This window comes from Capsicum annuum, chromosome 7, assembly GCF_002878395.1.
Source record: "Capsicum annuum cultivar UCD-10X-F1 chromosome 7, UCD10Xv1.1, whole genome shotgun sequence".
In the NCBI taxonomy this organism is placed as follows: Eukaryota; Viridiplantae; Streptophyta; class Magnoliopsida; order Solanales; family Solanaceae; genus Capsicum; species Capsicum annuum.
In genome coordinates this window covers 226,741,904-226,767,016 of record NC_061117.1, presented here as the reverse complement: position 1 = coordinate 226,767,016, position 25,113 = coordinate 226,741,904, and the positions used below count along the sequence as shown (strand labels likewise).

Sequence of the window (25,113 nt, the reverse complement as noted above, 5' to 3'; positions counted from 1 at the left end):
TAAATAATTTAAAATATAATTTAAATCAATTCATATTTTGATATATATAATTACTTAATATAGCATGCGTTATAATAATAGGTGCACGGGGTATTAAGTAATGATGAAAAAAAGGGTACGAGGGGAAAAAAAGAAAGAAATAGTGCAAGGAGAAGGGGCTAGTCAGCTTCCGCTTGTCTTTTAACAAATGCTCCTTGATACCATTTGTTTGTTTGTTTAAGTATGATACTTAATACTACTATATATCCTGGGAGCCTCACCCTCCAGTTTTAGCAACAGCAACAAAAAATAGAGAAGCATTAGAAGCAGAAACAGAAAATGATGCCTTCTGCCACCTCTTTTTATCATTCAGGTTTGGGCTCTTTTACTCAACTCATAGCTCATCGCCTCACTTTGATTAATTTTGGATTTAACTTTCTATATGTAGTTCTTAAACCTCAGACGATTTGTGAAACAAATACAAACAAATTCAAACCTTCCCATTCCTACGGTAAGTCGGAAGTGATTATATATGTATGTATGTATCCACGGTGGTTTTCTCTCTTTTCATGTCCTTTTCTTTGTTTTAGCAGTTGATGCCACCCGAGGAACTGATTTTGCTCTTCAAGTATGATTCCCGCTGATTTTATGTTATATCTCTTACCACCTTATGTTATACCTTACAACCCCTAACCCCAACGCACACACGTGTGTATATATATATTCTCTCTATTCATTAATCTTATAAAACTGAATGCAGTGCAATGACGCGACCAAAGAAAGAATTAGGAAACTGTTCCATAAAGTTGAATTTTCTGTTTCTTCATACGACACTGCGTGGGTCGCAATGGTTCCTTCTCCACATTCTGCTCAAGTCCCATGTTTCCCTCAGTGCCTAGACTGGCTGTTGCATAATCAACTTGAAGATGGATCATGGGGGCTTCCCCATCACCAACCCCTCTTACTTAAAGATGTTCTTTCCTCTACTTTGGCTTGTGTCCTTGCCCTTAAAACATGGGGAATTGGTCAAGACGTAATCACCAGGGGTATGTATGGATTACTTACAATCTTCTTTACCTAAAACTCCCCTTTATATATGTAAGTTCCTCACACTGAAACATTGTTATCTTGCAGGTTTACGTTTTATCGAGTTAAATTTTGCCTTTGCTACTGACCAGGACCAATATTCTCCAATTGGATTTGATGTTATATTCCCTCGCATGCTTCAACATGCTGAAGATTTATCATTGAAGCTTCATTTAGAATCAAGAGTGTTGAGTGAATTGCTTCATAAAAGGGATATCGAGCTCAGAAGGTACATTCTAGATTATTTCTATATGAGCTAAATGTGCTTTCTAGTTATATAAATCTGATGAAGCTTTTCTGTGGTTGTGCCTTGTTTAATTATAGTGAAATTTTAAAGGATAACTGAATTGTTCAAACTTGCCAAAGAGATGTGTACCATATAGGTTCTCGTGACTAACTTACTATGCTTCAATGAGAAAATTAAAGTTCGTCAAGAAAGAAAAGCAATTTCGATGAAAACTTTATTGGCTTCTGATTTTCATATTGACCTCAGCTTATCTATACTTTCACTGAACACTTCTTATTCATGTTAGATTGTATGACAGTAGCTCGTTGGAGCTTAATGCTTACCTCGCTTATGTGGCAGAGGGAATTGGAGAACTTCAAGACTGGAAAATGGTTATGAAATATCAGAGGAAGAATGGTTCACTATTCAATTCACCATCTACTACAGCTGCTTCTCTTATTCGCCTTCATGATTCTGGTTGTCTCGATTACCTTCGCGGTGCATTGAGAAAGTTTGGGAATGCTGGTAAAATATTTGCACATTTATTTATTTGTTTAATTTAGGGTGTCATGTTGAAGCAACTTGCCTAATGATTATTTTTCTTTCAGTTCCAACTATCTATCCAGTAAATATACATGCACGCCTTTGTATGGTCGATAATATCAATAAACTGGGAATTTGTCGGCATTTTGCCGAGGAAATTCAGAATGTATTGGATGAAACATACAGGTAACCTTTAAAACCACATATACCCTTGGGCTTGTAGAACTAAATTAATCCTGTTAGATTGACTCTCTCCAAGCCTACACATATGTAAGTTTTTATTTTAACAAGCGATCATGACATTAGCCACAAAACAAAAAAAGATGCTGGCTGCAGGGGGAGGAAGAAATCTTCACAAGTGCTGCCACTTGTTCCATGGCATTCAGGATATTGCGCGGATATGGATATAGTGTCACCTCTGGTACCTCACTCACTTGCAATCACATCAGTTTGTTTTCTTATTATGTTTTTTGTTGTTCAAATAGTTTTGACAAGTTCATCTGCATTATAGATCCTGTAGCTCAGTTTCTGGAGCAGGAGCAATGTAGTGGCCATTTGAATGACATACATACTAAGTTGGATTTATATCAAGCTTTAGAAATGATTATTGCCACAGATCAACCAGTTTCAAAGAAATTGAACTCATCATCCTTGCAATCATTGAGACAGCGACTATCAGGTGAGTTTTATCCTCCAAATGGGCTCACCAAACAGATCCGTGAACAGGTAATGGCCATAAGTTAGGTTTTGTTTAGCTCATGCTATTGCTATTCTCTCTTTGAGCTAGAGCCAACTGCTACTGTTGCTTATTTTTAGGTGGATGATGTTCTTAAGTTTCCTTCTTATGCTAACTTAGAACGGGTAGCCAACAGGAGAAATATAAAGCACTATGATGTAGATAATACAAGAGTCCTAAAAACTTCATATAGGTAACGTCTTCAAAATTTTTGAGGACCGATTTTGTAATTTTTTGGTTTTCATGTGCTCCTTTTCGTCAATTACTCTTTTTCATTGCATTTTTGGGACAGTTCATCAAACTTTGGCAACAAAGATTTCATAGCCCTAGCGGTAGAAGACTTCAACTTTTGCCAATCTATTCACCGCAGTGAATTAAAACAACTTGAGAGGTTCGTATCTCTTTGAACCTTGATCATCATGTGGAAGCAGTTGTCTGAGTTGTTTTATGATAGTTAAATCAGAGATGGTACATTTATTAAAGAAAACTGGAAAAATTTAAAGCACATACTACTGCTCCCAAATGTTATTTCTTTTCCTTGTTTGACTTCTTTGCTTTCAAACTACTGCTCCCAAGTGTTATTTCTTTTCCTTGTTTGACTTCTTCACTTTCAACAACTTCTGTACATGACAAAAATGGAAGTTCATTTCAACTCAAACGCAACCTTTGGCTCATAAGTTTTCTGATTTTGTTTTCCTTATTGCTTGCCAGCGGATTGGTCTCTATCCTATTGGAAAGGTTATGCTTTCAAAATGCGAAGAGATTTGTAGTTGTTATAGCTTTCCTGATGTGCAAATTTAAGTTTTTTCTGTTAACAGGTGGTTAATGCAAAACAGATTGGACAAACTGAAGTTCGCAAGAGAGAAATCTGCATACTGCTACTTTTCTGCTGCAGCCACAATTTTTCAACCTGAACTATCTGATGCCCGTATGTCATGGGCCAAGAATGGTGTGCTTACTACAGTGATTGATGATTTCTTTGATGTAGGAGGCTCTATGGAAGAATTGAACAACCTAATTCAGTTGTTTAAGAAGTACATGTTTCCGTTCATATTTTCTTTGTTTTTAATATACCTTGGTGATTCATCTGTGTCTTTTTATTCAATTCCCTTGGTCTTTTTGGTAGGTGGGATGTAGATGTTAGCACTGACTGCTGTTCGGAGAAAGTTAGCATTATATTTTCGGCGTTACAAAGTACTATCCGTGAGATTGGAGATAAAGCATTTAAGTGCCAAGCACGTAGTGTGACAAGACACATAACTGATATTGTTAGTTTCTTTATCCAAAAAAAATGTCTCTTTGCATTTATGGGCAACTATTGGACTCTGGCATTTATATTTCATAATTCTCCCACATATTCTGTACTCCCTATAGTTCATATTAAGTGAAATTTTTGGGGTAATGCACTTCCCTTCAAGAAAAATATTCTAGGACATAATTTAAACACTACTTTCCCCTATTACTCTTTTGATTATTCCCAAATTATTCTTTAAAGTAGGGATAGTCATGAATATGACTTTTTAAGTAGTGTAATTTATCACCTAGAAAATGTAAAGTCGTAGCTAAGAACCTCATTAAAGGAAGGGACAAAAATGGAAAAAAGTCTCAAAAATTCTCCAAAAATTTGGACAATTCACTTATTTTGAACAATGAAAAAAGTCCCAAAATTTCACTTAATATGAACTAGAGGGAGTATTGTTTACATCATGGCATGCCAATCAAGGTTTTTTAGTTTTCTGTATGGAAGAAATTTTACTTTTTTGGGCATGACATGCCAAATTGAAGTGTAAAACCTAAAAAGAAAATGTTCAATTACACTGAGCTCCAGTTAGTTTCAAATGTAGAAACCAGCTCACTCTTGGATGTTCGTCTTGATACAAGGTTACAGTTCCTTTGACATAACTGCCTTGCTGTTCGGGGCATATTTACTTTCAACCATGCATCGTCCAGATTTCGTTGACAGCAGTTCCACTTTCACAATAATTTGCTATATAGGTCAAATTCAAAATGCTGTCATATAAACAATATTCCCCAGCGACAGAGCTATTGTTTCCTTTTTGTATCATAAGATTCACACAATGTCGTTTGTTTACAAGTGCTTACGTCTAATTTCAAAATTTTTTTTGGAAATCAAGTAGAAAATTCTTGGAGTTAATCTTTTGATTATTATTTATATGAATAAAGACAATATTGTTTGCAGTGGTTGAATCTACTGAATGCTATGTTGAGAGAAGCTGAATGGGCTAGAGATATGTCGGTGCCAACATTGGACGAATATATGGCCAATGGTTATGTATCATTTGCCTTAGGACCAATTGTCCTTCCGGCACTTTATTTTGTTGGCCCTAAGCTCCCAGATGATGTTGTGCAACATCCCGATTACCACAGTTTATTCAAGTTAATGAGCACTTGCGGACGTCTTCTTAATGACATCAGAAGTTTTGAGGTATGTACATGCTTCATTATTTTGCACTCAAAAATTCTTGTGCCGGTTCATCATTCCCAAAGTTATTTGATCTCTTTTGTATTTTTGCAGAGAGAGTCGAAGGATGGAAAGCTGAATGCTGTAACCTTGAGCGTCATTCATGGAAATGGCAGCATAAGTGAGGAAGTAGCCATTGAAGTTTTGAGTCATAGAGTTGAAATGCAAAGGAAAGAACTCCTGAATATGGTTCTGCAAGGAGAGGGCAGTGTAGTTCCACGTGCTTGCAAGGATCTATTTTGGAAAATGAGCAAAGTGCTGCATCAATTTTACATCAAAGACGATGGTTTCAGTTCAATGGGGATGGCCGATACTGTGAAGGCAATTATTCACGAACCTATAACGACTTTGGGGCTTCCAAACTGAGTACCGATACAATTATGAGGTCTCAAACCCTTAGTTTTCGTGCTTTCATTTGCTAGTGCATCCACAACAAGTTCTGTTTTATTTAGTGCAAACAGGTTAATATCTTGATCATTCATGTATTTTTTTTTGTGTGTTATTATGCATATTCTGTGGTGTGTGAAGTGTGAACACGGACAAGCATGTCGTCTTGATTTGATGGAACTTGATAGCTGTACTTCGCCCTCTCATCCTTGGGAAGCGAGGCCATTCATTGGCACTTCCACCGATAAATTGGATTCATTCGACACAATCTGTGAGCACAAAGTTTACTTGGCTTTCAATTTATCTCGGCAACTCAGATCAGCTGCATTCATTTTGGACTTGGTCACTACTTGTCCTGCCACTCCTGTATCCTAAACCTACAGTCCCCTTCTCCATCTCCTTTAGTTTTATCATTATCATTCTATCAACAACACTCCGGACCCGAACTCCCTCCCTTTTACAAGATTACTTATCCATGCTCATACAGATTTCCACGACTACACTTTCCTAACAGGTCCTCGGTGGTTCACTGGCAAAGCGGCGGTGAAACATGTACACGTTCTTAGCGTAAACCCCCACAATAGTATTTATTATATCCGGTATATAACATCATTATGTATCAAATTTTTTTTATAAAAAGTGCATAATGATGTGCGAGTGGTGTTTATATACACTATTTTACAATATTACAAAAAAAAAAAAAATGAATTTCATCTCCTACAGCCTTTAACCCATGAAAATATTATCATGTAAATCTTCATTCAATAGCTTCAGATTTTAACCACTTCAAAATGAAATCCCATTCAAGAAATCACAAAATCCATTCGTGGCAGAGTGGGTAAGACGGCCACCATTTTCTCCTTGCGTAAAAATTACTAGAGCATTCATCTTAACTACGAAGAAATATCTTGAGGCAGGGCAATCCTCTGCATTATAATTCTCGGATTTGCACTTTTATGGGTGGGGATGGTCAGTGCTACCACAAAGATGTAGTAGTTATTGAATTAGTGATGCCAGTGATCTAATAACATTACCGCACTTGAATACAATATTGTCGTACTGACACGCAAGCAAAGTAAATAGGATACCACAATCTGACAAAATTCTGACAAATGAATAGTATACAGTTTACATAACGCTCTTCCGTGTCTATGGGTGCTCTTCATTTTTTCGGACAACTTTTTCCATGCATAACTGGATAGTCGAACTGAACAGAGGGATTGCACAAGCTATAGATCTATATTATACAGTGAACTTTCTTCAGATACAAATCTACTTTGTAACACGTCAAGTATCAACAAATTATTTGCAGCTTAGGCTTCAAAAAATGCCCCTACAATTCATATAAGTCTTAAGGGAGACTCTCCAAAGGTCTTATTGATGCAACTTTGCTGTTGCTGGAACACATATATTTCTCATGGGTGACTTTCAGAAGGGCTGTTGGTGCAGCTTTGTGAAACTGCAGGATCATTGCCGCACAGTGTCTGTGACATTCAAAGAATTTATGTATCAGTAGAGATCGCAATGAGCAAAGAGCCAAAAATGCTATGCAGAAATATGCCTGAGTTGGGATTCTTGATAACGCGCATGCATCTCCAGCAGTGGTGTCCAGGCTGGTGCCATTTGCATCATGCGTCTTGCCACATAAATAGCTGATGCACAAAGCATAGATGGCTTGTAGTTCAAAGCCTCGTATTCAACCAAGCACAACTCGATGAGGTAAAAGGCCAAATGTTCAAACTAGCAGAAGAGTTTCAGAAATTTAGAAACATGTTAGTTCATTGATTGAGAAAATTATAGCTCACACTTATTAACAATCAGCACATCTGCAGAGATATTAACCGGGACTTGAGAAAAGCGTCCTTGGGAACAAAAGTTTATCCATTTTCGAATATGATTGCCATTGAACTGATTACAAACTTGAGGTAAGGAGATTTTGTTATTACTCCTTCAAAAAGTTTTCCCACCTTCGTGTCTGCTTGAGCAACCTTAAGAAGCCTTAGCATGAAGACATAAGGAGTTGCTGCATTGAGGCGAAACTTCAATTTCCTTAAGATATCCTTCTCCTGAAAAAGATGATGTGCAAGTGTTGGAAATATCTAGCCAAAGAAAATAAAGCTAAAAGGAATGAGGGGTTGGTTAGAGTTAGTTATAACAAACACATGTTGTGCACATGTTGAGTGATAGTGAGTTGAGACTTGGAGTCTATAAATACTCCCATTTGCTTTCATTGTAAGCTAACAAAATATGAATCAATGAGAATTGCAACTATTCTCTCTAAAAAAAAAAATAAAAAAAATCTCTCTCTAAATGAATGCTACCAGTTGCTTAGTTCTTTGATATTCTTACTGTAATTAGCTAGTATTTTGTATTTGTGACATGGTATCAGAGCAGCGATCTTCATCCTAGCCTCATTTCGACAACTTTGAAGCTTGACTTTGGTTTTCCATGGCGGACTCCAGTGCTAGTGTATCCTCATCAGGAACTACAGCAGTTACGATTGACCACCATCATCCCTTGTATCTTCAAGCTTTCGATACTCCAGGTATTGTACTAATTCCTATCAAGCTCACGAGTCTTACAAATTATGCGCTGTGGAGCAGATCTATGACTTTGGCACTTTGAGGCAAAGGGAAATTAGGTTTTGTAGATGGTTCATGTCTCAAATCTCAATACAGAGGTGAATTGGCAGAACTTTGGGAAAAATGCAATGCAATAGCGCTCTCTTGGATTGGTAGTACAGTGGCAAAGGAGTTGATGCCAAGTATTGTGTTTGCGTCAAATGCAAAGAAGGTATGGATTGATTTCAAAGAGAGATTTGATAGATCAAACTTGACTCGAATTTATCACCTCTGGACTGAGATTGCGACATTGAAACAAGGTATGGATTCCGTTACTACTTACTACTCTAAGATGAAAGATTTCTGGGATGAACTTGATGTTATGGTTCCTTTACCTCATTGTGATTGTGCTGAATCGCGACAATACCTATAGCATCTCAGATCTCAAAGGCTTCTCCAGTTCCTTATGGGACTGAATGAAAGTTATAGTCAGATCAAGAGTAGTATACTCTCTAAACTCCTATAGTTACTGTAAATGAAGCTTATGCTACTGTGACTCAGGAGGAGTCACTGATAGCAACAAGGAACCATTAACTTTGCTCGTAGTAAGGGCACAAAGACCATCACATAAGACCTCTGAGATGTTTTGTGAAATATGTGGATATAGAAATCACAATGTTGCTGATTGTTATAGAGTAGTAGGCTATCCACCAGACTTCAAAAGTAAGAAGAAAATTGGTTCCAACTTTAAACCTCCAGGTGATCAAGGGTATAAAAATGGATATGAGCATACTAGGGCTCCTATGCATAACCCCTCTTATGGTGGACAGTCAACCAGTGCTCGACAATTTCCTAATAAGTCTGCTCAGTCTACTTCAACACCAGCCTTCAAACCCCACGACACGCTACTGCAACAGCAGGGGAAGCTTCATCCTCTAAAAGTCAGGGGTATTTTTTCTCGAATGAACAATTTGAGCAGATGAAACACATGATGACCAAAGCAAATGAAGCTGATTGTGTGTCTAATATGGCAGGTATTCACTCTTTGTTGTCTAAAACCATTGGTTTTGAGTGGAGAATTGACATAGGTGCCTCATATCATATTACTACATATAAGGAATTACTCAAATCTTTGAAAGATTTAAAGGGGAATGGACCTAATAGTCAAGTACAGGTCCCTACAGGTGATAAATCAGAAATTCTTGGTGCGGGAAAAACATTTGTTTTAAGAGAACATGAAATAACAAATGTACTCCATGTTCCAGATTTTAAATTCAGCTTGTTCTCAGTTTCCAAGTTGACCAAGGAGCTATCTTGTGCTGTACCTTTTTTCACTGATTTTTGCATCTTTCAGGCTCTCTCCAATGGCAAAGTCTTAGGGATTGGTAAGGAAAGGAATGAATTATACACTTTGTAAGAAGAAGTTGAATCTAATGTACTGGCAGCTCATGCATCAAGTGTTGATAGTATATTGTGGCATTATAGATTGGGACATCCATCAGATGAAGCTATGAATCACATTTCATCTCAAAAAGGCGATGTACCAGCAAGCATTCATGGAGATTGTGAGATTTGTCCTTTTGCTAAACAACACAAGCTGAAATTTCCTATTAGTACTACTATTTCTAATTCTTGTTTTGACTTAGTTCATCTTGATCTATGGGGACCATATAAAACGCCCACATATGATAACAAGTATTACTTTGTGACCTTGGTTGATGATCATAGTAGATATTCTTGGATTTGTCTCATTCATTCCAAATGTGAAGTGTTTACTGTGTTGAAAGACTTTCTCTTGTTAATAAAGAATCAGTTTGCTATTTGTGTTAAAGTGTTTAGATCAGACAATGGCACAGAATTTTTCAATTCTAAATGCCTTGACTTGTTTAAATCTAATTTAAATCTAATGGGATTATTCAACGAGTAGTTGTGCTTATACTCCTCAGCAGAATGGGATAGATGAAAGAAAACACAAACACATTCTTGAGGTAGCAAGAGCTTTAAAATTTCAGAGTGGAATGCCAATCAGGTTTTGGGGTGATTTTGTCAAGACAGCAGTGTACTTGATAAATAAGCTACCTTCAAAGGTGTTTGAGTGGTAAATCCCCTTATGAACTACTTCATGCCAAACCACCAAGACTTGATCATCTGCGAGTGTTTGGTTGTCTCTGCTATGCTAGTAACTTGCCTAAAGGTGATAAGTTTCAGGCAAGAGCTAAGAAGTCAGTTATGTTGGGATAATATCTGTGATCAGAGAAGACCAGCAAGAAAGATAAAACCACCTGCTTGGCTTGATGAATAACATTTCAAAGGCGACCCGCCGCGCCGGGCTATAAGATAAGATACAGTGTACTACTTGATTGACTGGTAAGAAAGAGCTTCCGTAAGAACTGGAAGACTCTTGTATGTACGGTAACCCTCTCTTCCGCTACTGGTGGACTGTTGCACAGAAAGGGCGACAGAAGGAACCTTTCTTAGCGCGCTTTTCAAGCGCTTAGCAGCCAGTGTACCTCTCTACTAAATTCCAACTTGCAGATATGCTTACAAAGGCTCTAGGAGCATCACAACATCATTTTTTGTTGTCCAAGCTGGGAGTTCTCGATATCTTTCACCCTCCAGCTTGAGGGGGTGTGTTGGAAATATCTAGCCAAAGAAAATAAAGCTAAAAGGAGTGAGGGGTTGGTTAGAGTTAGTTATAACAAACACATGTTGTGCACATGTTGAGTGATAGTGAGTTGAGACTTGGAGTCTATAAATACCCTCATTTGCTTTCATTGTAAGCTAACAAAATATGAATCAATGAGAATTGCAATTATTCTCTCTCTAAATGAATGCTACCAGTTGCTTAGTTCTTTGATATTCTTACTGTAATTAGCTAGTATTTTGTATTTTTGACAGCAAGACTGTCAAACACCAGTCTAAAAGCCTATGTTGCTCGAACTCTTCAAAAATGTCGATGGATGTGAGCCGGATCCTCCAAAAGTAGTGCATTTTTGGAGGATTCAACCACCCCACCCCAAAATAACAAGAACAAAAAACCCACAAAAAGGAGAGATTCTTTAAAAAGCCATCCTGGTTCCAAAAAAAAGAGGAAAAATTTCGGTTAAAAGCTAATCTTATTATCTTATGCCCAGGCAAACAAAAGTTTGGTTGAAGCTAAAGAAGATACATCCTCACCATTTCCAGCATTTGATCTCTGGTATATGACTCTCCAGAGATGCTTAGTAAGTCCACGATCTGTAGCAATTGGAATTTTGAGGTGAATGAGTAATTACATATTTCAATCAGAACATTACCTAGTAAATGAGTTATTTATAGAAAACATGAGTCACATATTGATCGCAGTTAACTCCTTGATATACCTAAAGAGAAATCCTATAAAGAAGTAAATGCATAAACATTTACCCTCGGATGCCAAAGGTCCTCATATTTTGATGCCAACAACAGTGAAGTAAGGCCAACTAGCTGCAGATCATTCTTCTTGACCCTTGCTAGTGATAAGTAGTAGTCCAAGAGTGTAACCATGAGAAATAAAGTTTCTTGCATCAAATCAAATTTCAAATGCACCTAGACAAAACAAGTAAAACCCTGAAAGTGGGGATCAAGGAAGTACGCAAAAGCAAAAAGAAAATGTAAAAATGTAGTACAACAAAGACATACTTCAATAAGCCAGTTGATCAATATGCCACGCATTTGGGGTGTTATTTCCTTCTGAATCTCCATGTAGTTTTCGATAGGCTGATTCTGAGCCTGCAGTTAGAATCAGCTCAAGCAATTGGAGGTCAATAATACAAAAGCATGTCTTTCTTTGGAAGAATGGAGGGAAACTTGTGGTGTTAGTTCAAATGAAACAGATGAAAGCGTAAAATCAGCTCACCTCTATAACCCAATAATACAGGTAGATGTCATCAACATATTCAGTAACATCTAGATGATTGCAATTATCGTGAATGTGTGACAGATCTTCCAGCTTTACACCTCCACACTGCTCCTTCAGAAGCTGCCAACTCATATCAGCTGTCTAAATCTCTATGGATAAAAAAAGAAAAGAAATGAAATGAATGATCCTAAAGAACAGAGATCTTACACTAACCTTTGATCTTGCCATCAGTAAACACGTAAAAGACTTCCTACGATCAGATTTTCTCCTGGCAATCGAACATTCAGGTGCATCTAAGCTGCCACTACTACTAGAAGCAACTACCTTTTGATGAGGTTGCTCAGCTGAAATATCTGATGTTGCATATTTTGACAGGGAAGAGGTACTAACATCCTCCAGTCTTTTACATGGAATCGCAACTTGAGAGGTGCATTTGTGCACATCTGACATGGAGTTCATCTTTGAGGACGTTTGTGAATTGAGACTGCTAGCAGTGGTTTTCAGAACTGTCTGGAATATCCAAGAGAAAACAAAGAAATGAATTATCCAATCGAAATAGAACATCAGCAATTGAACTATGAGAGTGACAAGCTCCAATAGTTACTTTGAAATCATTGCCTCCACTTGTTTTACTAAGAAATTTAACGTTATACTACAGAATCAAAAAACTATTATACAAACAGAAAATAAGTTAAAGAAAATATAATAAGTTGGTATATGATGTAAAATTACAGTTCTCCCGAGGCAAATTCCCCTCCTGGTGAAGATTTTCAGGGATATCTAAGTTTGTATTATAATGATTAAATATATTGGATAAGAAAAGGGAACCACTAAAGCCCAGACAATGTGATTGAATATGAAAATTGCTTCGTTACAATAAGAGGAATTTGCATGCGGGACCTAATATTTCCTTCCAACGATTCTCATATAATCGACAGGCCAAATTGACTTCTTATCCATGCCCTTTCAATAAGGTCATATACGACAAATGAAAGGATTATTCATTTCTTAAGTTAAAGTAAATTTTAAAAGATTTAAATAGTAGAATTGCTCCAAAAAGATTAATGGAGTGTCTTTCTCAAATTAGTTTCGAAAAGTAGCTACTAAAATGAAAGAGCGAAGGATAATTATTAGTTGGATTGCGAAATTTGGCATTCCAGCCACTGTTCCACAATGATGAACACCATTCATGGTAACATTTCATGCTAGAGATAGTGGAAGGAGAAGAAAGTTAAACATGACAAATGCACCATTTACCTTGACTGATTTTCTTCTCAATGCTCCAATTTCTGCCTTAGCATGACCCTTGGGAACCCTGATGACAGATGTGCGACAAAGCCATTAAGAACATCAAGTTATTTATTCCAATTCAATTAGAAAATGTCAAGCTCCTAGCTAAATCTATGACGACTTGAAAAACCATACCTTATTAACCTATACTTCATACCCAAAGGGCTATAATCGATAAAATTTACAATTTATAACATTTACCTAAAAGCTCACCCAGCAAAGTACTATAATCTTTAAGGAGGAAAACAGATTTTTAAGCACTAGTATGTCAATATATACAAAATGTTGCTACAGAGAAATTAATAAATAGAGCACAGATTATAGTCATCAGAGTAAGTATAGGTTATGCGCTTATCAACAAATCGATCACCATATGACAATTTCTTCACTTTTAATCAGCGCATAACCTATACTCGCACTATGACCCCCCATAACTAGTATTTGAACCAAACAACCCCTCAGGGTTTAAGGCAAGAAAAGTGGTGGCTTTTTTTTCTGATGAAGTAAATAATACTCGTATCATTAAAGAGCATCATTAGATGATGCTAATAGCAAAGGTATACAAAAGAGAGTTAACTACAGTAAAAGGACAAGACTAGGATCAAGGAGCTACCAAAATCCAAAAAACTATCAAATAATTTTAACAAGGAAAGTGGTGGCTTGATACTCAAGAAATCAAAACTTAGGAGGACGAGCTTGAACTTATATCTTTTTATTTGTTGATTCTCCTCGAAAATTGCAGTAGTGTATTTCTTGGACTTCTATATTTGCTCCAGGCTGTCTCAATTCCTACCTAGAGTAGATTTCTTGGTTGGTACTTAATGATGGTTGCTATAGATGTTCATATTATTAATTAATTATTTAATTTCTCAAATAATACATGCATCACCAGAAAATGTATGTCATGATTTCCTAGAGACGTGATGACTCCTCAAAGAGTAACTACTTGCTACTTCAGACTTTTCAGCAAAGTACTTATTTTGTTCCGCGTCTTCTCTAATTGAAGGACATATTTCACATGGAGTGCAACTGCAGAAAAGATTAGATCAACAATCTAAGTTGAAATAGGAGAAGATTAATTCTTTTCTTCTGAAACTTGAGCATCTCTATCATATATCACATTCAAGTCCAAACTACTAGTTAAAAAAAAATTTTAAGTTATATAGTAAGTTGATCAATAAAAAAACTTACATTCTTGCTGAGGCATCACTAACTCGATTTCTCCGGATGTTGTTGTGGTTGCTCAGCTGTGGTAAAACATCCCCTGCCACCTTAAGCTTTGCTGAAACTGAAAATAGATAAAAAGAATAACATTCATCAATGAAGTAATCGGAGTTAATGTTACTGAAAATCACATACCCAAAGTAGAGCATCTAACCAGGAACACCACTTATTCCTTTGCCTTTCTCCAACTCTTTGGAATAATCCTGAACAGATTCACAATTTTTACATTGAGAAAACATTTCTAATGCCAAAGATTCCTACCTCGAAGCACATGACAAAAAACTCAGACAAATATAAATATACAATTACAACCTTCTCTTTATTGTGTGTACCCTTGGTGTTCACCTGCTCTAGTACTGGTAAGGATCTCCTACATGAAAAATAACAGAATGTGCCAAGTAAAAGGCAAGTCAAGAGCATAGAAAATGTTAATGAAAGAAACATAGGAGATGTTAAAAACCTTGATGGCGGTAGAGCATTCCTTCCAGTCGTCCTTAATAAACCAAACAGAAAGGATTAAACTTTAATGCAACTATAGAGAGTTAATATTACTTTTATCATAGAAGTCAGGGCACATATAACTATATTGAAGATACAAATATACCTGATTCCAATGGTAACTGATTTACGGCCTTGGGTTTTGGTCTTTGTGCCATCAAAGGGGGCTTTCATATCTTGGAATGGTGCTACCCATGCACAAAGGGAACACATTATTTTGTAACTGACAATTCTTTTTCATTATCCTATAAGTGGAAAAATTCTCACCCTGTGCCAAGATTTGCTTATCACCAGCAGCTCCATTCAGGTCTGGCCTCAAGTTTCCCTATTTTGTACCCAAAAAAAAAAAAAGTAACTATCATTTCAGCACCTACTGCTGTCTAAGAAAGATAAGAACCTGAGCAGAAAAATTAACACTTAAAATACCTAAGCATCTTTTTTATAGTTCTGTCATCAGAAGCAGGTTAAAAATAGAGAGAGGTTGCCAGATAGTCACAAACATAGACAAGTTCAAACAAACTTTTTACATTTACTTAAGACTTCTTACTCTTTTCTAGTGAAAGATTAAACCAGATTACATTGAGAAAACATTTTTCTTATGCAAAACCTCGCAGCACATGACAGCAAATTGAGTCAAAAAGTTAGAATATATAATAACAACCTTCTTTTTATTGCTCATACCCTCGACGTTCACCTGCTGTAGTATCGGTAAAGACCTCCTTCATGAAAATAACATAAATGTGTCAAGTAATAATCTTAGAAAACATTGATGAAAGATAAATGGGACACGTTAAACACCTTGACGGCGGTAGAGCATTCCTTCCAGTTGGCCTCAATAAATCAAAGAGAAAGGATTAAAACTTATACAAGTATAGAGAGTTAATATTTACTTATATCATAGAAGTCAGAGCATATATAGCTATGTTTAAGATACCAAAATACCTGATTCTAATGGTAACTGATTTGCGGCCTTGAATTTTGGTCTTGGGTTCATCAACGGAGGCATTCGTATCTTTGAATGGTGCTACCCATACACAAAAAGGAAACACATTATTTTGTGACTGACAATTCTTTTTCTCTATCCTACAAGTAGAAAAATTCTCACCCCGTGTCAAGATTTGCTTGTCACCAGCAGCTCCATTAAAGTCTGGCCTCACATTTCCCTAGTTTGTACCAAAAAATAGCAGTTTATTCAGCACCTACTGCTATCTAAGATCACAAGAACCTGAGCCTAAAATGTTACTAATACTTCTAATATCTAATCATCTTTTTAGAGATCATCCTAAGAAGGTTAAAGAAAAAGATGGTTGTGTGATATTCACAAGCATAGACAGGTTGAAACCGACTCAACATTACTTTAGACTTTTTTTTGAAATGTTTATAAGTATTTACACCTACTTGTACTTCTTGCTCTTCCAGCAAAAGACCACACCGTTCTTCAGCTTTTCTGCCCATAATGGAGAATGACTTAAAACTAAAATGGCTTACTTGTTTATGGTTTGTAATATCACAAGGACCTGCTTGTGTTTGCTATAATATTACTCACTACAAGTCAGACTGCAAATAATAAAATATGCAAAATCGCTAAGCGCACAGTTAATATCAAGGGGAATGATATCAAGAGGTTTGGGTTTTTTGTGGGGCTAGGTCTCATTGTCACAGACATTAGAGTGCACAAAGAGATCCTGACAACTTTGTTCATGTCTTGCTAGCCATAGCTATTATAAAAAGCAAAGAAAAGCTAAGGTAATGACAACAGGGTTGTCCAAGAATGTCAAAAGTTTGGACCCCTTGTCCTGAATGACCAGACAACTAAATGGGTCCTTCAGATACAACAAAAACAACTATTATGCACTTAATTCCAGGCAAGTTGGCACTGGCTATATGAATATTAGCCTCTCTAATACTAGAATTTCTGCACATTTTCTATAGACACAAATTTCTAGCTAGACTAGAGGACTCCTAGCAGACATTGGACCTAAAGTATGTCCTAGCAAACAAAGGTGTGGCCGAGTGGTCAATGAAGTAGGTTGAGAAGGGTAAGATATGGCTCTTAAACCACACTCAACTCCAAAACCTAGCTCATGAGGGGAGGGTTCCTTAAGTGCATATAAGGAGAACACCAGTCCACACCCCAACTAATGTGGGACTATAACACCGCACACCTAGCCCACCAACTAGAGTATGGATAATATAATATGGAGGCTTGTAAGATATCCCCTGAGCCTAACTCAACTCCAAAAACTAGCTCATAATGGGGGTTTGTCCAAATTCATATAAAAAGACCATTAGTCCATTCCACGACCAATGTGGGACTCCAACCCACTCTAACACATGATGTCTCAGGTTCAAATTCAGCGAAGGCAAAAACACAACGCGATTCGTCTCATCTACCCAAGCCTTAATGGACAAAATACCGGTACCTATGTTGATGGAGATAGATACCCCATGAAATTAGTTGAGTTCCAGGCAACCGGGCTAGACACCACGATTATATAAGAAAGTAAATGTACTTGCACATCAAAAACTTATTCCTAACTAATTGGTATTGCCTATATTTAGATGTTTTGCTTCCATATTGTCATGTTCCTCACAAGGTTTACGCGGTTTCCAAGAAATTATAGGTCATTCAAGACAACCTCTTCCGTGTGATTTAAGCCTACACTATTAAAAATTTCACTTGTCATGGCTTCACACCTATGAACCGGTGCATCTAGAGGTTGACATAGGACAAGACATCGCAGGCAAGTCAATTCAGTGGATGAATATGAAGCTTTGTAGTAGGGTTTGAGGAACAATGGAGTATTCCCTGTTAAATCTTTCTATGAGAAACTCCTAACTAGGGAGGAGGTTGAGTTTCCATGTGATGCAATTTGGATAGCGCAGGTGTCGAGGAAGGTGTGCTATTTCTCTTGGCTCATAAAACACTGCTGGTTTTCAACTGTAATCACCCTATTTAAACTTATATGTGCAGCTTGTTTATCCATCATACATTTCTCTTGAAACATAGACTCTAGATATATAAATTGTTTGTACGTATGCACCACAAATCATTTACAATTACCTCAACTTAATTTTTCTTATGCATATATTTAATCTAACTCGTTCTAAAACATATATTTAATCTAACTTGTTCTAAAATCCTTACTCTATTGAGTATTTCTCCACAGTTAAAACTTTTAGTTTACACCTTCGCTACTTTAGTCAATTATCACAATTCACAATATCATTTATAAATGACATGCACCATAAGAGCTCACCCCGTATAAAGTAAATAAGCTCATCAACAACTAGGATAATTACAGTGGTTCAATGTCAAACCCTGATGTAAAGCTATGGTGTGGAGAACTCCTTTTTATCTCCTATTATTGTTCAAATAACATTACGAATATGGATAAAGAATCCTGTCATAAATTACTTTCCCTACATGAATAAATGCCTAAAACTTGATGATTCAAAGAATACATGAGGTGGATAAACAAGATATAGAAAAGTCATATAGAATACTAAAGTAAATAGTTGCTTGCATACCGTGATAGATTTTCTTGATGAATTATTTGCTATTCTTGACCATTTACCATTTGAATCCCTAAAAAGTAAGTGAACAAAATAAGCACATATTACACAATTGTGTTAAGATAACTTAAGCATCTAGGGGCATAAAAGATCTAAAAGAGGAGAAGATAGTCATCATGAAGCACCAACAGATATGAAAGTAAGCATCAAATATCAGTAGATGGAGTCTGAGTAGATACCACAGAAAGTTAGGCTTAAGAATGGGATTTCTGACATTGAACTTCAAAAGAAAGGAGTAGATGATGATATGTGGTTGTAAGTCTGCATGAAATAGCGCATACACAAGAGTTGGTTGAATGGGTCGTGTCAACCTTTTCATGGATTGAAATTGGCAGATCACAAAGGCTAGCAATGTCATTTATCTAATCGCTAGATGGGCAAAGCCCTTCTTCGCTTAACGAAGGGAAATGTTAACTACTTGAATAAGAAGACCAGAGTCTACCTTTGCATTAGGAATTTCTCCATTTCAAATTACACCACATGTATGTATACGGGTAAAATTGGCGGGTATTCAAAATATAAATTGTCGGAGATGAAAAATGTGAAAAGTATGACAAAAAAAGAAGAATACCATTGCATAAAGTTACTAACATGGAGGAATAGGATGAAGTCATCAGCTAAAAACAAAGGGAAGAACGACAAATAAATTGCATCCGTAGGGTTGGACAAAAAGTTTATGGACTAGTCATTAGCCAAGTCGAAGACCAAGGAGCACAACTTTAGAGGGTGTTGTTAACTTGTTATTGATCGAGAAGAAACTGGTTGGGTTCAAGAGGGTGAATCAACAATGGAACCTTGATGGGAACACAAAATTAGAATAAAGAATAGGGGAATACAATTGTTTGTACTGAGAGAATAGTTGGGTGATTCATTTGAGGGGAAGGAGGATAAAGTCATAGAACTTCTAATTGACACAGAACGGGAGTTTACACGAGCAAACATTGATGGAAACAAGAATAGGATAGTAGGGAGGGAAAGGGGGATGGTGGATTCTCATGAAGAGTTAACATTGCAGTGCATGAGAGAAGGTATAGGAGGGAAGAAGCGAAGGATGGAGAGGGAGAAGGAAAGGCGAGATGGGGGAAGGACAAAATGATAGTTTATGGATCTTAAAGTTATATCTTGGAACATGAGAGGAATGAATGATCCAAACAAGAGGTCAGTACCAAGGCGGCGAAAAGGATAAAATGACAGTTTATGGATTTTAAGATTATATCTCGAAATATGAGTTGAATGATACCCAAACTTACTACGTTTATAGAGAAATATAAACATGGTTGTGTCGGTGTTTATTGCAAGAAGTGCATAGGGGAAAAGATGGGTCAAGTAGGATATTGTTCTTATTTATGAGATGTCGAGGAGGCCATACTATTTTTTTTGGAAGAAAGAAAAATGGAAGTAGCAGAGGTAAAAGAAATGAGTACTCATAATATCATCTTGCATTAAAAACGTACGAAGTGGGGATGTTTTGAGTCTTGGGGGAGTATATTTCATGGATGTTAGAGGGAGGACTTCAATACTATTAGGTTCCCAAAGGAAATGTTGGCTTGTAGAACGATATCAATGTAACTAGGGGTTCTCCAAGTTCATTGATAACCATTTTCTTATTGATCTACCTTTAAAAAGATATAGCTTCATAAGGACAAGGCAAAAACTTAAAATTCAGATCAATACTTGACAAAATTGTGGTGTCAACCTCTTGGGAGGAATGGTTGTAAACATATTATAGATTCACCTATTGAGAATGATTTCAGATGATTGATCCATCATGCTAGATGGTGGTACAAGAAGAAACATGCAAACTTTATTCAAAGAATATTAGGCTGAAGGTATAGTCTTCGGAGAAGAGTTGGTGGTATGGATATGTTGTCACAAGCAAACCATCATGTCGACTAACAAAAGAGTTGAAAATGTTGAAAGGGAATTTCAGTTGTGGAATAGTAAGGCTTTTCAGAGTAGAAATAAAGATGTGAAATGTTTTGAATGGGTTGAGGCAAGTTGATAGGGTGTAAGGGTGAGGGATTTCGAAGACAGGGAGTATGAGGACGTGAAAAGAATGATAGTTGCATTGGCAATAGCTCAAAGTAGGAGGCAAAATTGAGAGCATGGGATGATTCCACTAGCACTCACATGGGTCCTACGGAAGGAAAGAAACATGAGAGCTTTTGACAAGATAGAGAATGCCTATGACATTTCAGCAATAGCCTTTCATTTCTAGTTTTTTGTTTTTGTGTAATTACGATGTTCCAGCTTGTATAGAAGATTGGGTGTCCTCCATAGAGAATAATAATATGTTTTAGACTGCTTGTATACATGGGATTTCCCCATTATTCTTACAATTGTTTACTTCATCAAAAATAAAAAGTAATTAGACATGCCATGTGAAGCTTTTTGTGTCTTTTTTTTCTTTACTTGACAGTTCCAGAATGATGGACACAATTTATCTCACTGAAATTACTCCATTCATACTAATCATCATGTCATTAACCATTTATCTCACTCCATCGTGTCTGTTCTGGTTAACTGCAGTTATGTGCATGCTTACAATGGCCTACTGAAGAAGCACCATTGTCATTTCATGTCTAGATCTAATGTGAGAACAGAATATATATCCATAAGAATTTTAATTTGCCCTATTACGACTTTCCTGCAAAAGTATTACTAAAGACAAGAACACAAAACACTAGAAAAAACTCCTTCGGTTGAGACTTGACAGGATGCTAATTAATCACTTACACCAATTTGGAGCTATTATGTGATTTGGTTCTCAAAGAGTTGCCCCTGATATTGCTGATATCAGTCAGTACTTTTCTTTTGACAAATATCTTAACTGCAAATACAAAGAGTGCGCGCTGAGAACGTTTCTGAAAGCATGAAAAATTAGTAACTTCACCAAACAATTCCACTGAACTTACCAGAAGTACTGCATTTTTCTTTTATCTTCTCTACGTTCTTGATATCACTCTGTTGAAGAAATGAAGATGGATGGACCAAAAGAAGGTATGAAGTCAAGATTTTGAGGTATAAATTATAATGAATTGATTTATTTTACTATCGCATGAAATCTGTTGACAAGTTTAGGCAGCAATAAAGCTTACAGGATATAATAAAATTCATGACTTCTTTCACTGTCAGATGCATCAAAAGAGAAACTACAAAGAGGTGAACTCCTACGCATTATTAGAGAAGTCTAAATAGTAAGGTGGCTTGTTTTAATGCCAGATAATTATTACTAAGCATACAACCTTACGTGATACCAATGCCTAGCAATATTATCAAGGGATAAAGTGAGAAAAAAGAAGTGCACAAGTCTATTGAGGCTTTAAGCTCAAACCATGGCTAAAGTGAAAATTCTACAAACGAAAATAGAAGACATACATGTAATTCAACTATTCAAGAATGACAAATATAAACCAAAAAGAAAACTATCTGAAGCGTGACCAGTGAGCCATGACAACACAGGGATCTACTCTATAGCTGCACTTTATGAAGACCACAATATTTCACCATATGCCACCACCTTACCTTTTAACTAATCAGTTGTCACCACAGTAGTTTTTACCTAAGGTCACCAAGGTTGATATTTAACAGAGATCACTAAATAATTTTGTTTCTTTTCATAACAAAAATCACCTAGATAATATTTTTTTCATAAAATGTGTCGCAATAGCCATCTGTGTAATTAACACCCTTCTGGATGTGTTACTTGAATGGCTGTGAAAATAGTAAATTACCAGATAAAATACATGTGAACTGCTAAAAAAATATAACCCCGACTGCCTACATATGCAACTTATTAACCCGAAAAAAGGGTAATGAAATAGGACCAACCTTCAAGCTCTTCCGACTGGTCTTTACATCACTCGTGTTAAGCGCACCAGACTTTGCCCTAAGAACATGAGATGGCCACATGTACATGAAAACAAAAAAGAGAGTCAAATTTTTTTTTGTTGGCTTTCAAGTACTCATGGTAGAGGTGGGCATAAAACCTGAAAAACTGGACCAAAAAGAATTAATTTTGTTCTTCGGTCAATCTTCAGTATTTTTTTTTTTTTTTAATTTCAGTTTTTGACTTTAAGATTTTGGTATTTCAGTTTAACAGAAATACTGAATTTTTGTGATTTCCATGGAGGAAACAGATCCTCAAATAAGCAAATGCTTGTCTTAAGCTCTTAATCCATTTCTCATAGCTTCAGAACCATATATTTTCGCTATATCAAAGTTTTGATATCCTATCTGTTCAAAAATTGAACCGAATTAAGAAATTTCATGCAAAAATACCGTAAACTAGTGAAACCTGAAGAAGAAAGAAGCAGATAAGCAGAAAGGTGTAAGTTTATTTTATGTTAGATAGATTAATAGTTAACGCATGAAACCACTGCTTGATGAGTTTGGAAATGAGACAGTGATTTTGCAACTGAGAAATAGGCTTTATTTTTTAAGCAGAGCCCAATATATCAAGAAATGAATGGAACAAATCGAAATATGTAAAAATGTAGCAGCGTATTGAAAACATGATAGTAGGCTTACTTGCAGCGACTTTGGATATCTATCTTATCTGCCTCTTCGTAAATTTTGAGTTGTCTAACTCCATCTGTAGATGAAGCAGCTTCACCTTTTCCCAATCTATCACCGCTTTGGATGGATTTCTTATTCTGACAGTTCAATTTACCCTAAACACATCAAATCAAAAGTATATATAATAGTAATAGCAGTGTAGTAACAAAACCAAAACTCTCACTGACAGAAATTAGTAAAATGTACCATAGAAATTAGTAACAAAAGTTGAATGGCTCGGATCTGAGAAATTCAATTGAACAAATGCTTTATGCTTACAAGCGGAGATGGAGAGCGGGTTTTCCACCCTTTTGAATTGCTAATGTGGCTTTTTACACTCTTGTCCTTTCTTTCTTCTCCTCCCACCAATACAATGAAATGACACCTGGCAGTGCTTTGTGATCGCCATTTGGTTTAACATTAAATCAAATTGATTTTAAAAAAAATAGAGAGAGAGATATTTGATTTGATTTGGTTAATTTTAATGATCAAGTTGATTAAAAAAAAATCTAAAATCAAATTGAACCGAGAAATTATATACTACATAAATTTTATAATTACTTAAATAGCATGTGATATTCATTCTTTTTTATAAATATTTAACTTTCTTTAGTTAAAAATTTATTTGTTGAAAAATATGATCAACACATTCAATCTCTTTTATTTTTTAGGTGTTGATTATTCCATTTCAATAAAGTTATATATTGCTTTTATGAATATTAGATATGTGAAGTGGGAAAAATCTCAATAGTTATGCAGTCTAAACATGTTAAAAAATTAATATAGTATTGAAAAATATCAGAAGATTTAAAAACATTCATCTTAGAGAAAAATTTATTAATTATTAATGTTCATTTAAAATAGTTATTTTTATGTCCATACTTTTTCTTATTATCAATTTCTCATTAGCTAATTATAAATCAAAAAATCAAATTGAATTGAATCGAACTGAATCGATGATTTTAATTTTATTTGATTGGATTTATTTTGAAGATTTAAAGAACAAAGAAATTGTTTTGGTGTTGATTATAATCAAAAAACGATTCAACGCGAATCATGAACACCCCAACCCAACACACTTGGAGATAGTTTTGGTAAATCTCGCAAGTGTTACTTGTGTTTGGTTTCTATAAATAATTTTATGTCTAGACTTTAACTTTGAAGAAGCAACCTGAATTTGTGTGGTCATTTGAAAATATTATCAAGTCACAAAAAGATAGCAGCATTCGTTCACGTCAGGAATAGAGACCATAAAGAATGTGCTTTTTTTTTTCGTCGAGATTGGGTTGGTGTGAAGTGTACCGCTTGTCTAGCCTATGCTTTTCAATCCACGTCTTCATAATAAAAAAAAAAAATAATCTAGTTGCTGAATTATAAACAACCGTAAACAAATAAGAAAACTAAATTTTAGATCATATGAATTGAACATAAAGAGGTGATTTTTTTTATCAAACTTAGAAATATGATGATCTAAAAGAGGGAAAAAAAGGTCTATGTTCTGTGTTTCATGATTTAATCTTATTGGTTTGAGAAAAAGACATCTTTTTCCTCTAGAACTTGTCCTTAAAACTCACTTTAGCACTTAAACTAAAATTCTGTTTGTTTACCACCTTAACATCTTTAAAATGTATTAATTTCACCCTTCAAAACTGAATACCACTCTCACACCGGAGAGTGTGTTACACTCGCTTACACATCAATGTCACGTCAATGCAACGCAAGTAAAATATTTTTTAAATATATATAAAATAAAAATAAATAAATATATATATATACACAACACCTTCCCCCCCTCCCTTTCATTTTCTTCAAACGTTCAGATTATATACACAGGAGGAGAAACCATGAACAAGAAATTGGAGGAGGGGCCATGAACGGACCTAGCTCTAACTTCCTCCACTTTCATTTTCCCACCAATCCTCTCCAAACTCAACACCTCTGCTGGCAACTTCCGACAACCACCATTGCTATCACCACCACGGCGGCTGCCACCACCAAAATTACACTAAAAAATTTCATAAAGATTCTTGAAAAAAGGTAAAATATATATTAAAATGTATAAATTATGTAAATTTAAGTACCACCCAA

The 25,113-nt window shown here is 35.9% G+C and overlaps 2 protein-coding genes across 7 annotated transcripts; one reads left to right on the top strand and one right to left on the bottom strand.

The window, feature by feature from the left end:
• Window positions 1–126: 126 nt before the first annotated feature.
• Window positions 127–5,707, top strand: LOC107878924 (ent-kaurene synthase TSP4, chloroplastic). 3 transcript variants are annotated; one of them, XM_016726101.2, is made up of 15 exons: window positions 127–352; window positions 428–490; window positions 573–607; window positions 740–1,025; window positions 1,114–1,294; window positions 1,599–1,816; window positions 1,900–2,020; window positions 2,158–2,255; window positions 2,346–2,560; window positions 2,651–2,763; window positions 2,863–2,961; window positions 3,389–3,604; window positions 3,697–3,838; window positions 4,771–5,016; window positions 5,107–5,707. In XM_016726101.2, exons 1-15 carry the CDS (start codon window positions 319–321, stop codon window positions 5,416–5,418), a joined length of 2,379 nt encoding a protein of 792 aa, XP_016581587.1. In that variant the 5' UTR covers window positions 127–318; the 3' UTR covers window positions 5,419–5,707. The 3 variants fall into 3 exon arrangements, with proteins under 3 accessions (XP_016581587.1, XP_016581586.1, XP_047249370.1); XM_016726100.2 differs by having other exon boundaries at window positions 132–352; window positions 570–607; XM_047393414.1 differs by lacking the exons at window positions 428–490; window positions 573–607 and having other exon boundaries at window positions 132–352.
• Window positions 5,708–6,490: 783 nt separating this feature from the next.
• LOC107878925 (putative cyclin-B3-1) lies at window positions 6,491–23,377 on the bottom strand. 4 transcript variants are annotated; one of them, XM_047393415.1, is made up of 25 exons: window positions 23,233–23,377; window positions 22,999–23,141; window positions 22,300–22,357; window positions 21,384–21,432; window positions 21,205–21,298; window positions 18,424–18,481; window positions 15,998–16,055; window positions 15,835–15,916; window positions 15,691–15,723; window positions 15,554–15,611; window positions 15,160–15,217; window positions 14,999–15,080; window positions 14,855–14,887; window positions 14,707–14,764; window positions 14,549–14,597; window positions 14,362–14,458; window positions 13,138–13,195; window positions 12,094–12,390; window positions 11,878–12,000; window positions 11,661–11,750; window positions 11,406–11,567; window positions 11,178–11,237; window positions 7,407–7,505; window positions 7,001–7,179; window positions 6,491–6,923 (listed from the first exon to the last, which is right to left on the bottom strand). In XM_047393415.1, exons 1-25 carry the CDS (start codon window positions 23,233–23,235, stop codon window positions 6,791–6,793), a joined length of 2,214 nt encoding a protein of 737 aa, XP_047249371.1. In that variant the 5' UTR covers window positions 23,236–23,377; the 3' UTR covers window positions 6,491–6,790. The 4 variants fall into 4 exon arrangements, with proteins under 4 accessions (XP_047249371.1, XP_047249372.1, XP_047249373.1 ...); XM_047393416.1 differs by having other exon boundaries at window positions 11,878–11,985; XM_047393417.1 differs by having other exon boundaries at window positions 22,999–23,123; window positions 23,233–23,355.
• Window positions 23,378–25,113: the final 1,736 nt, after the last annotated feature.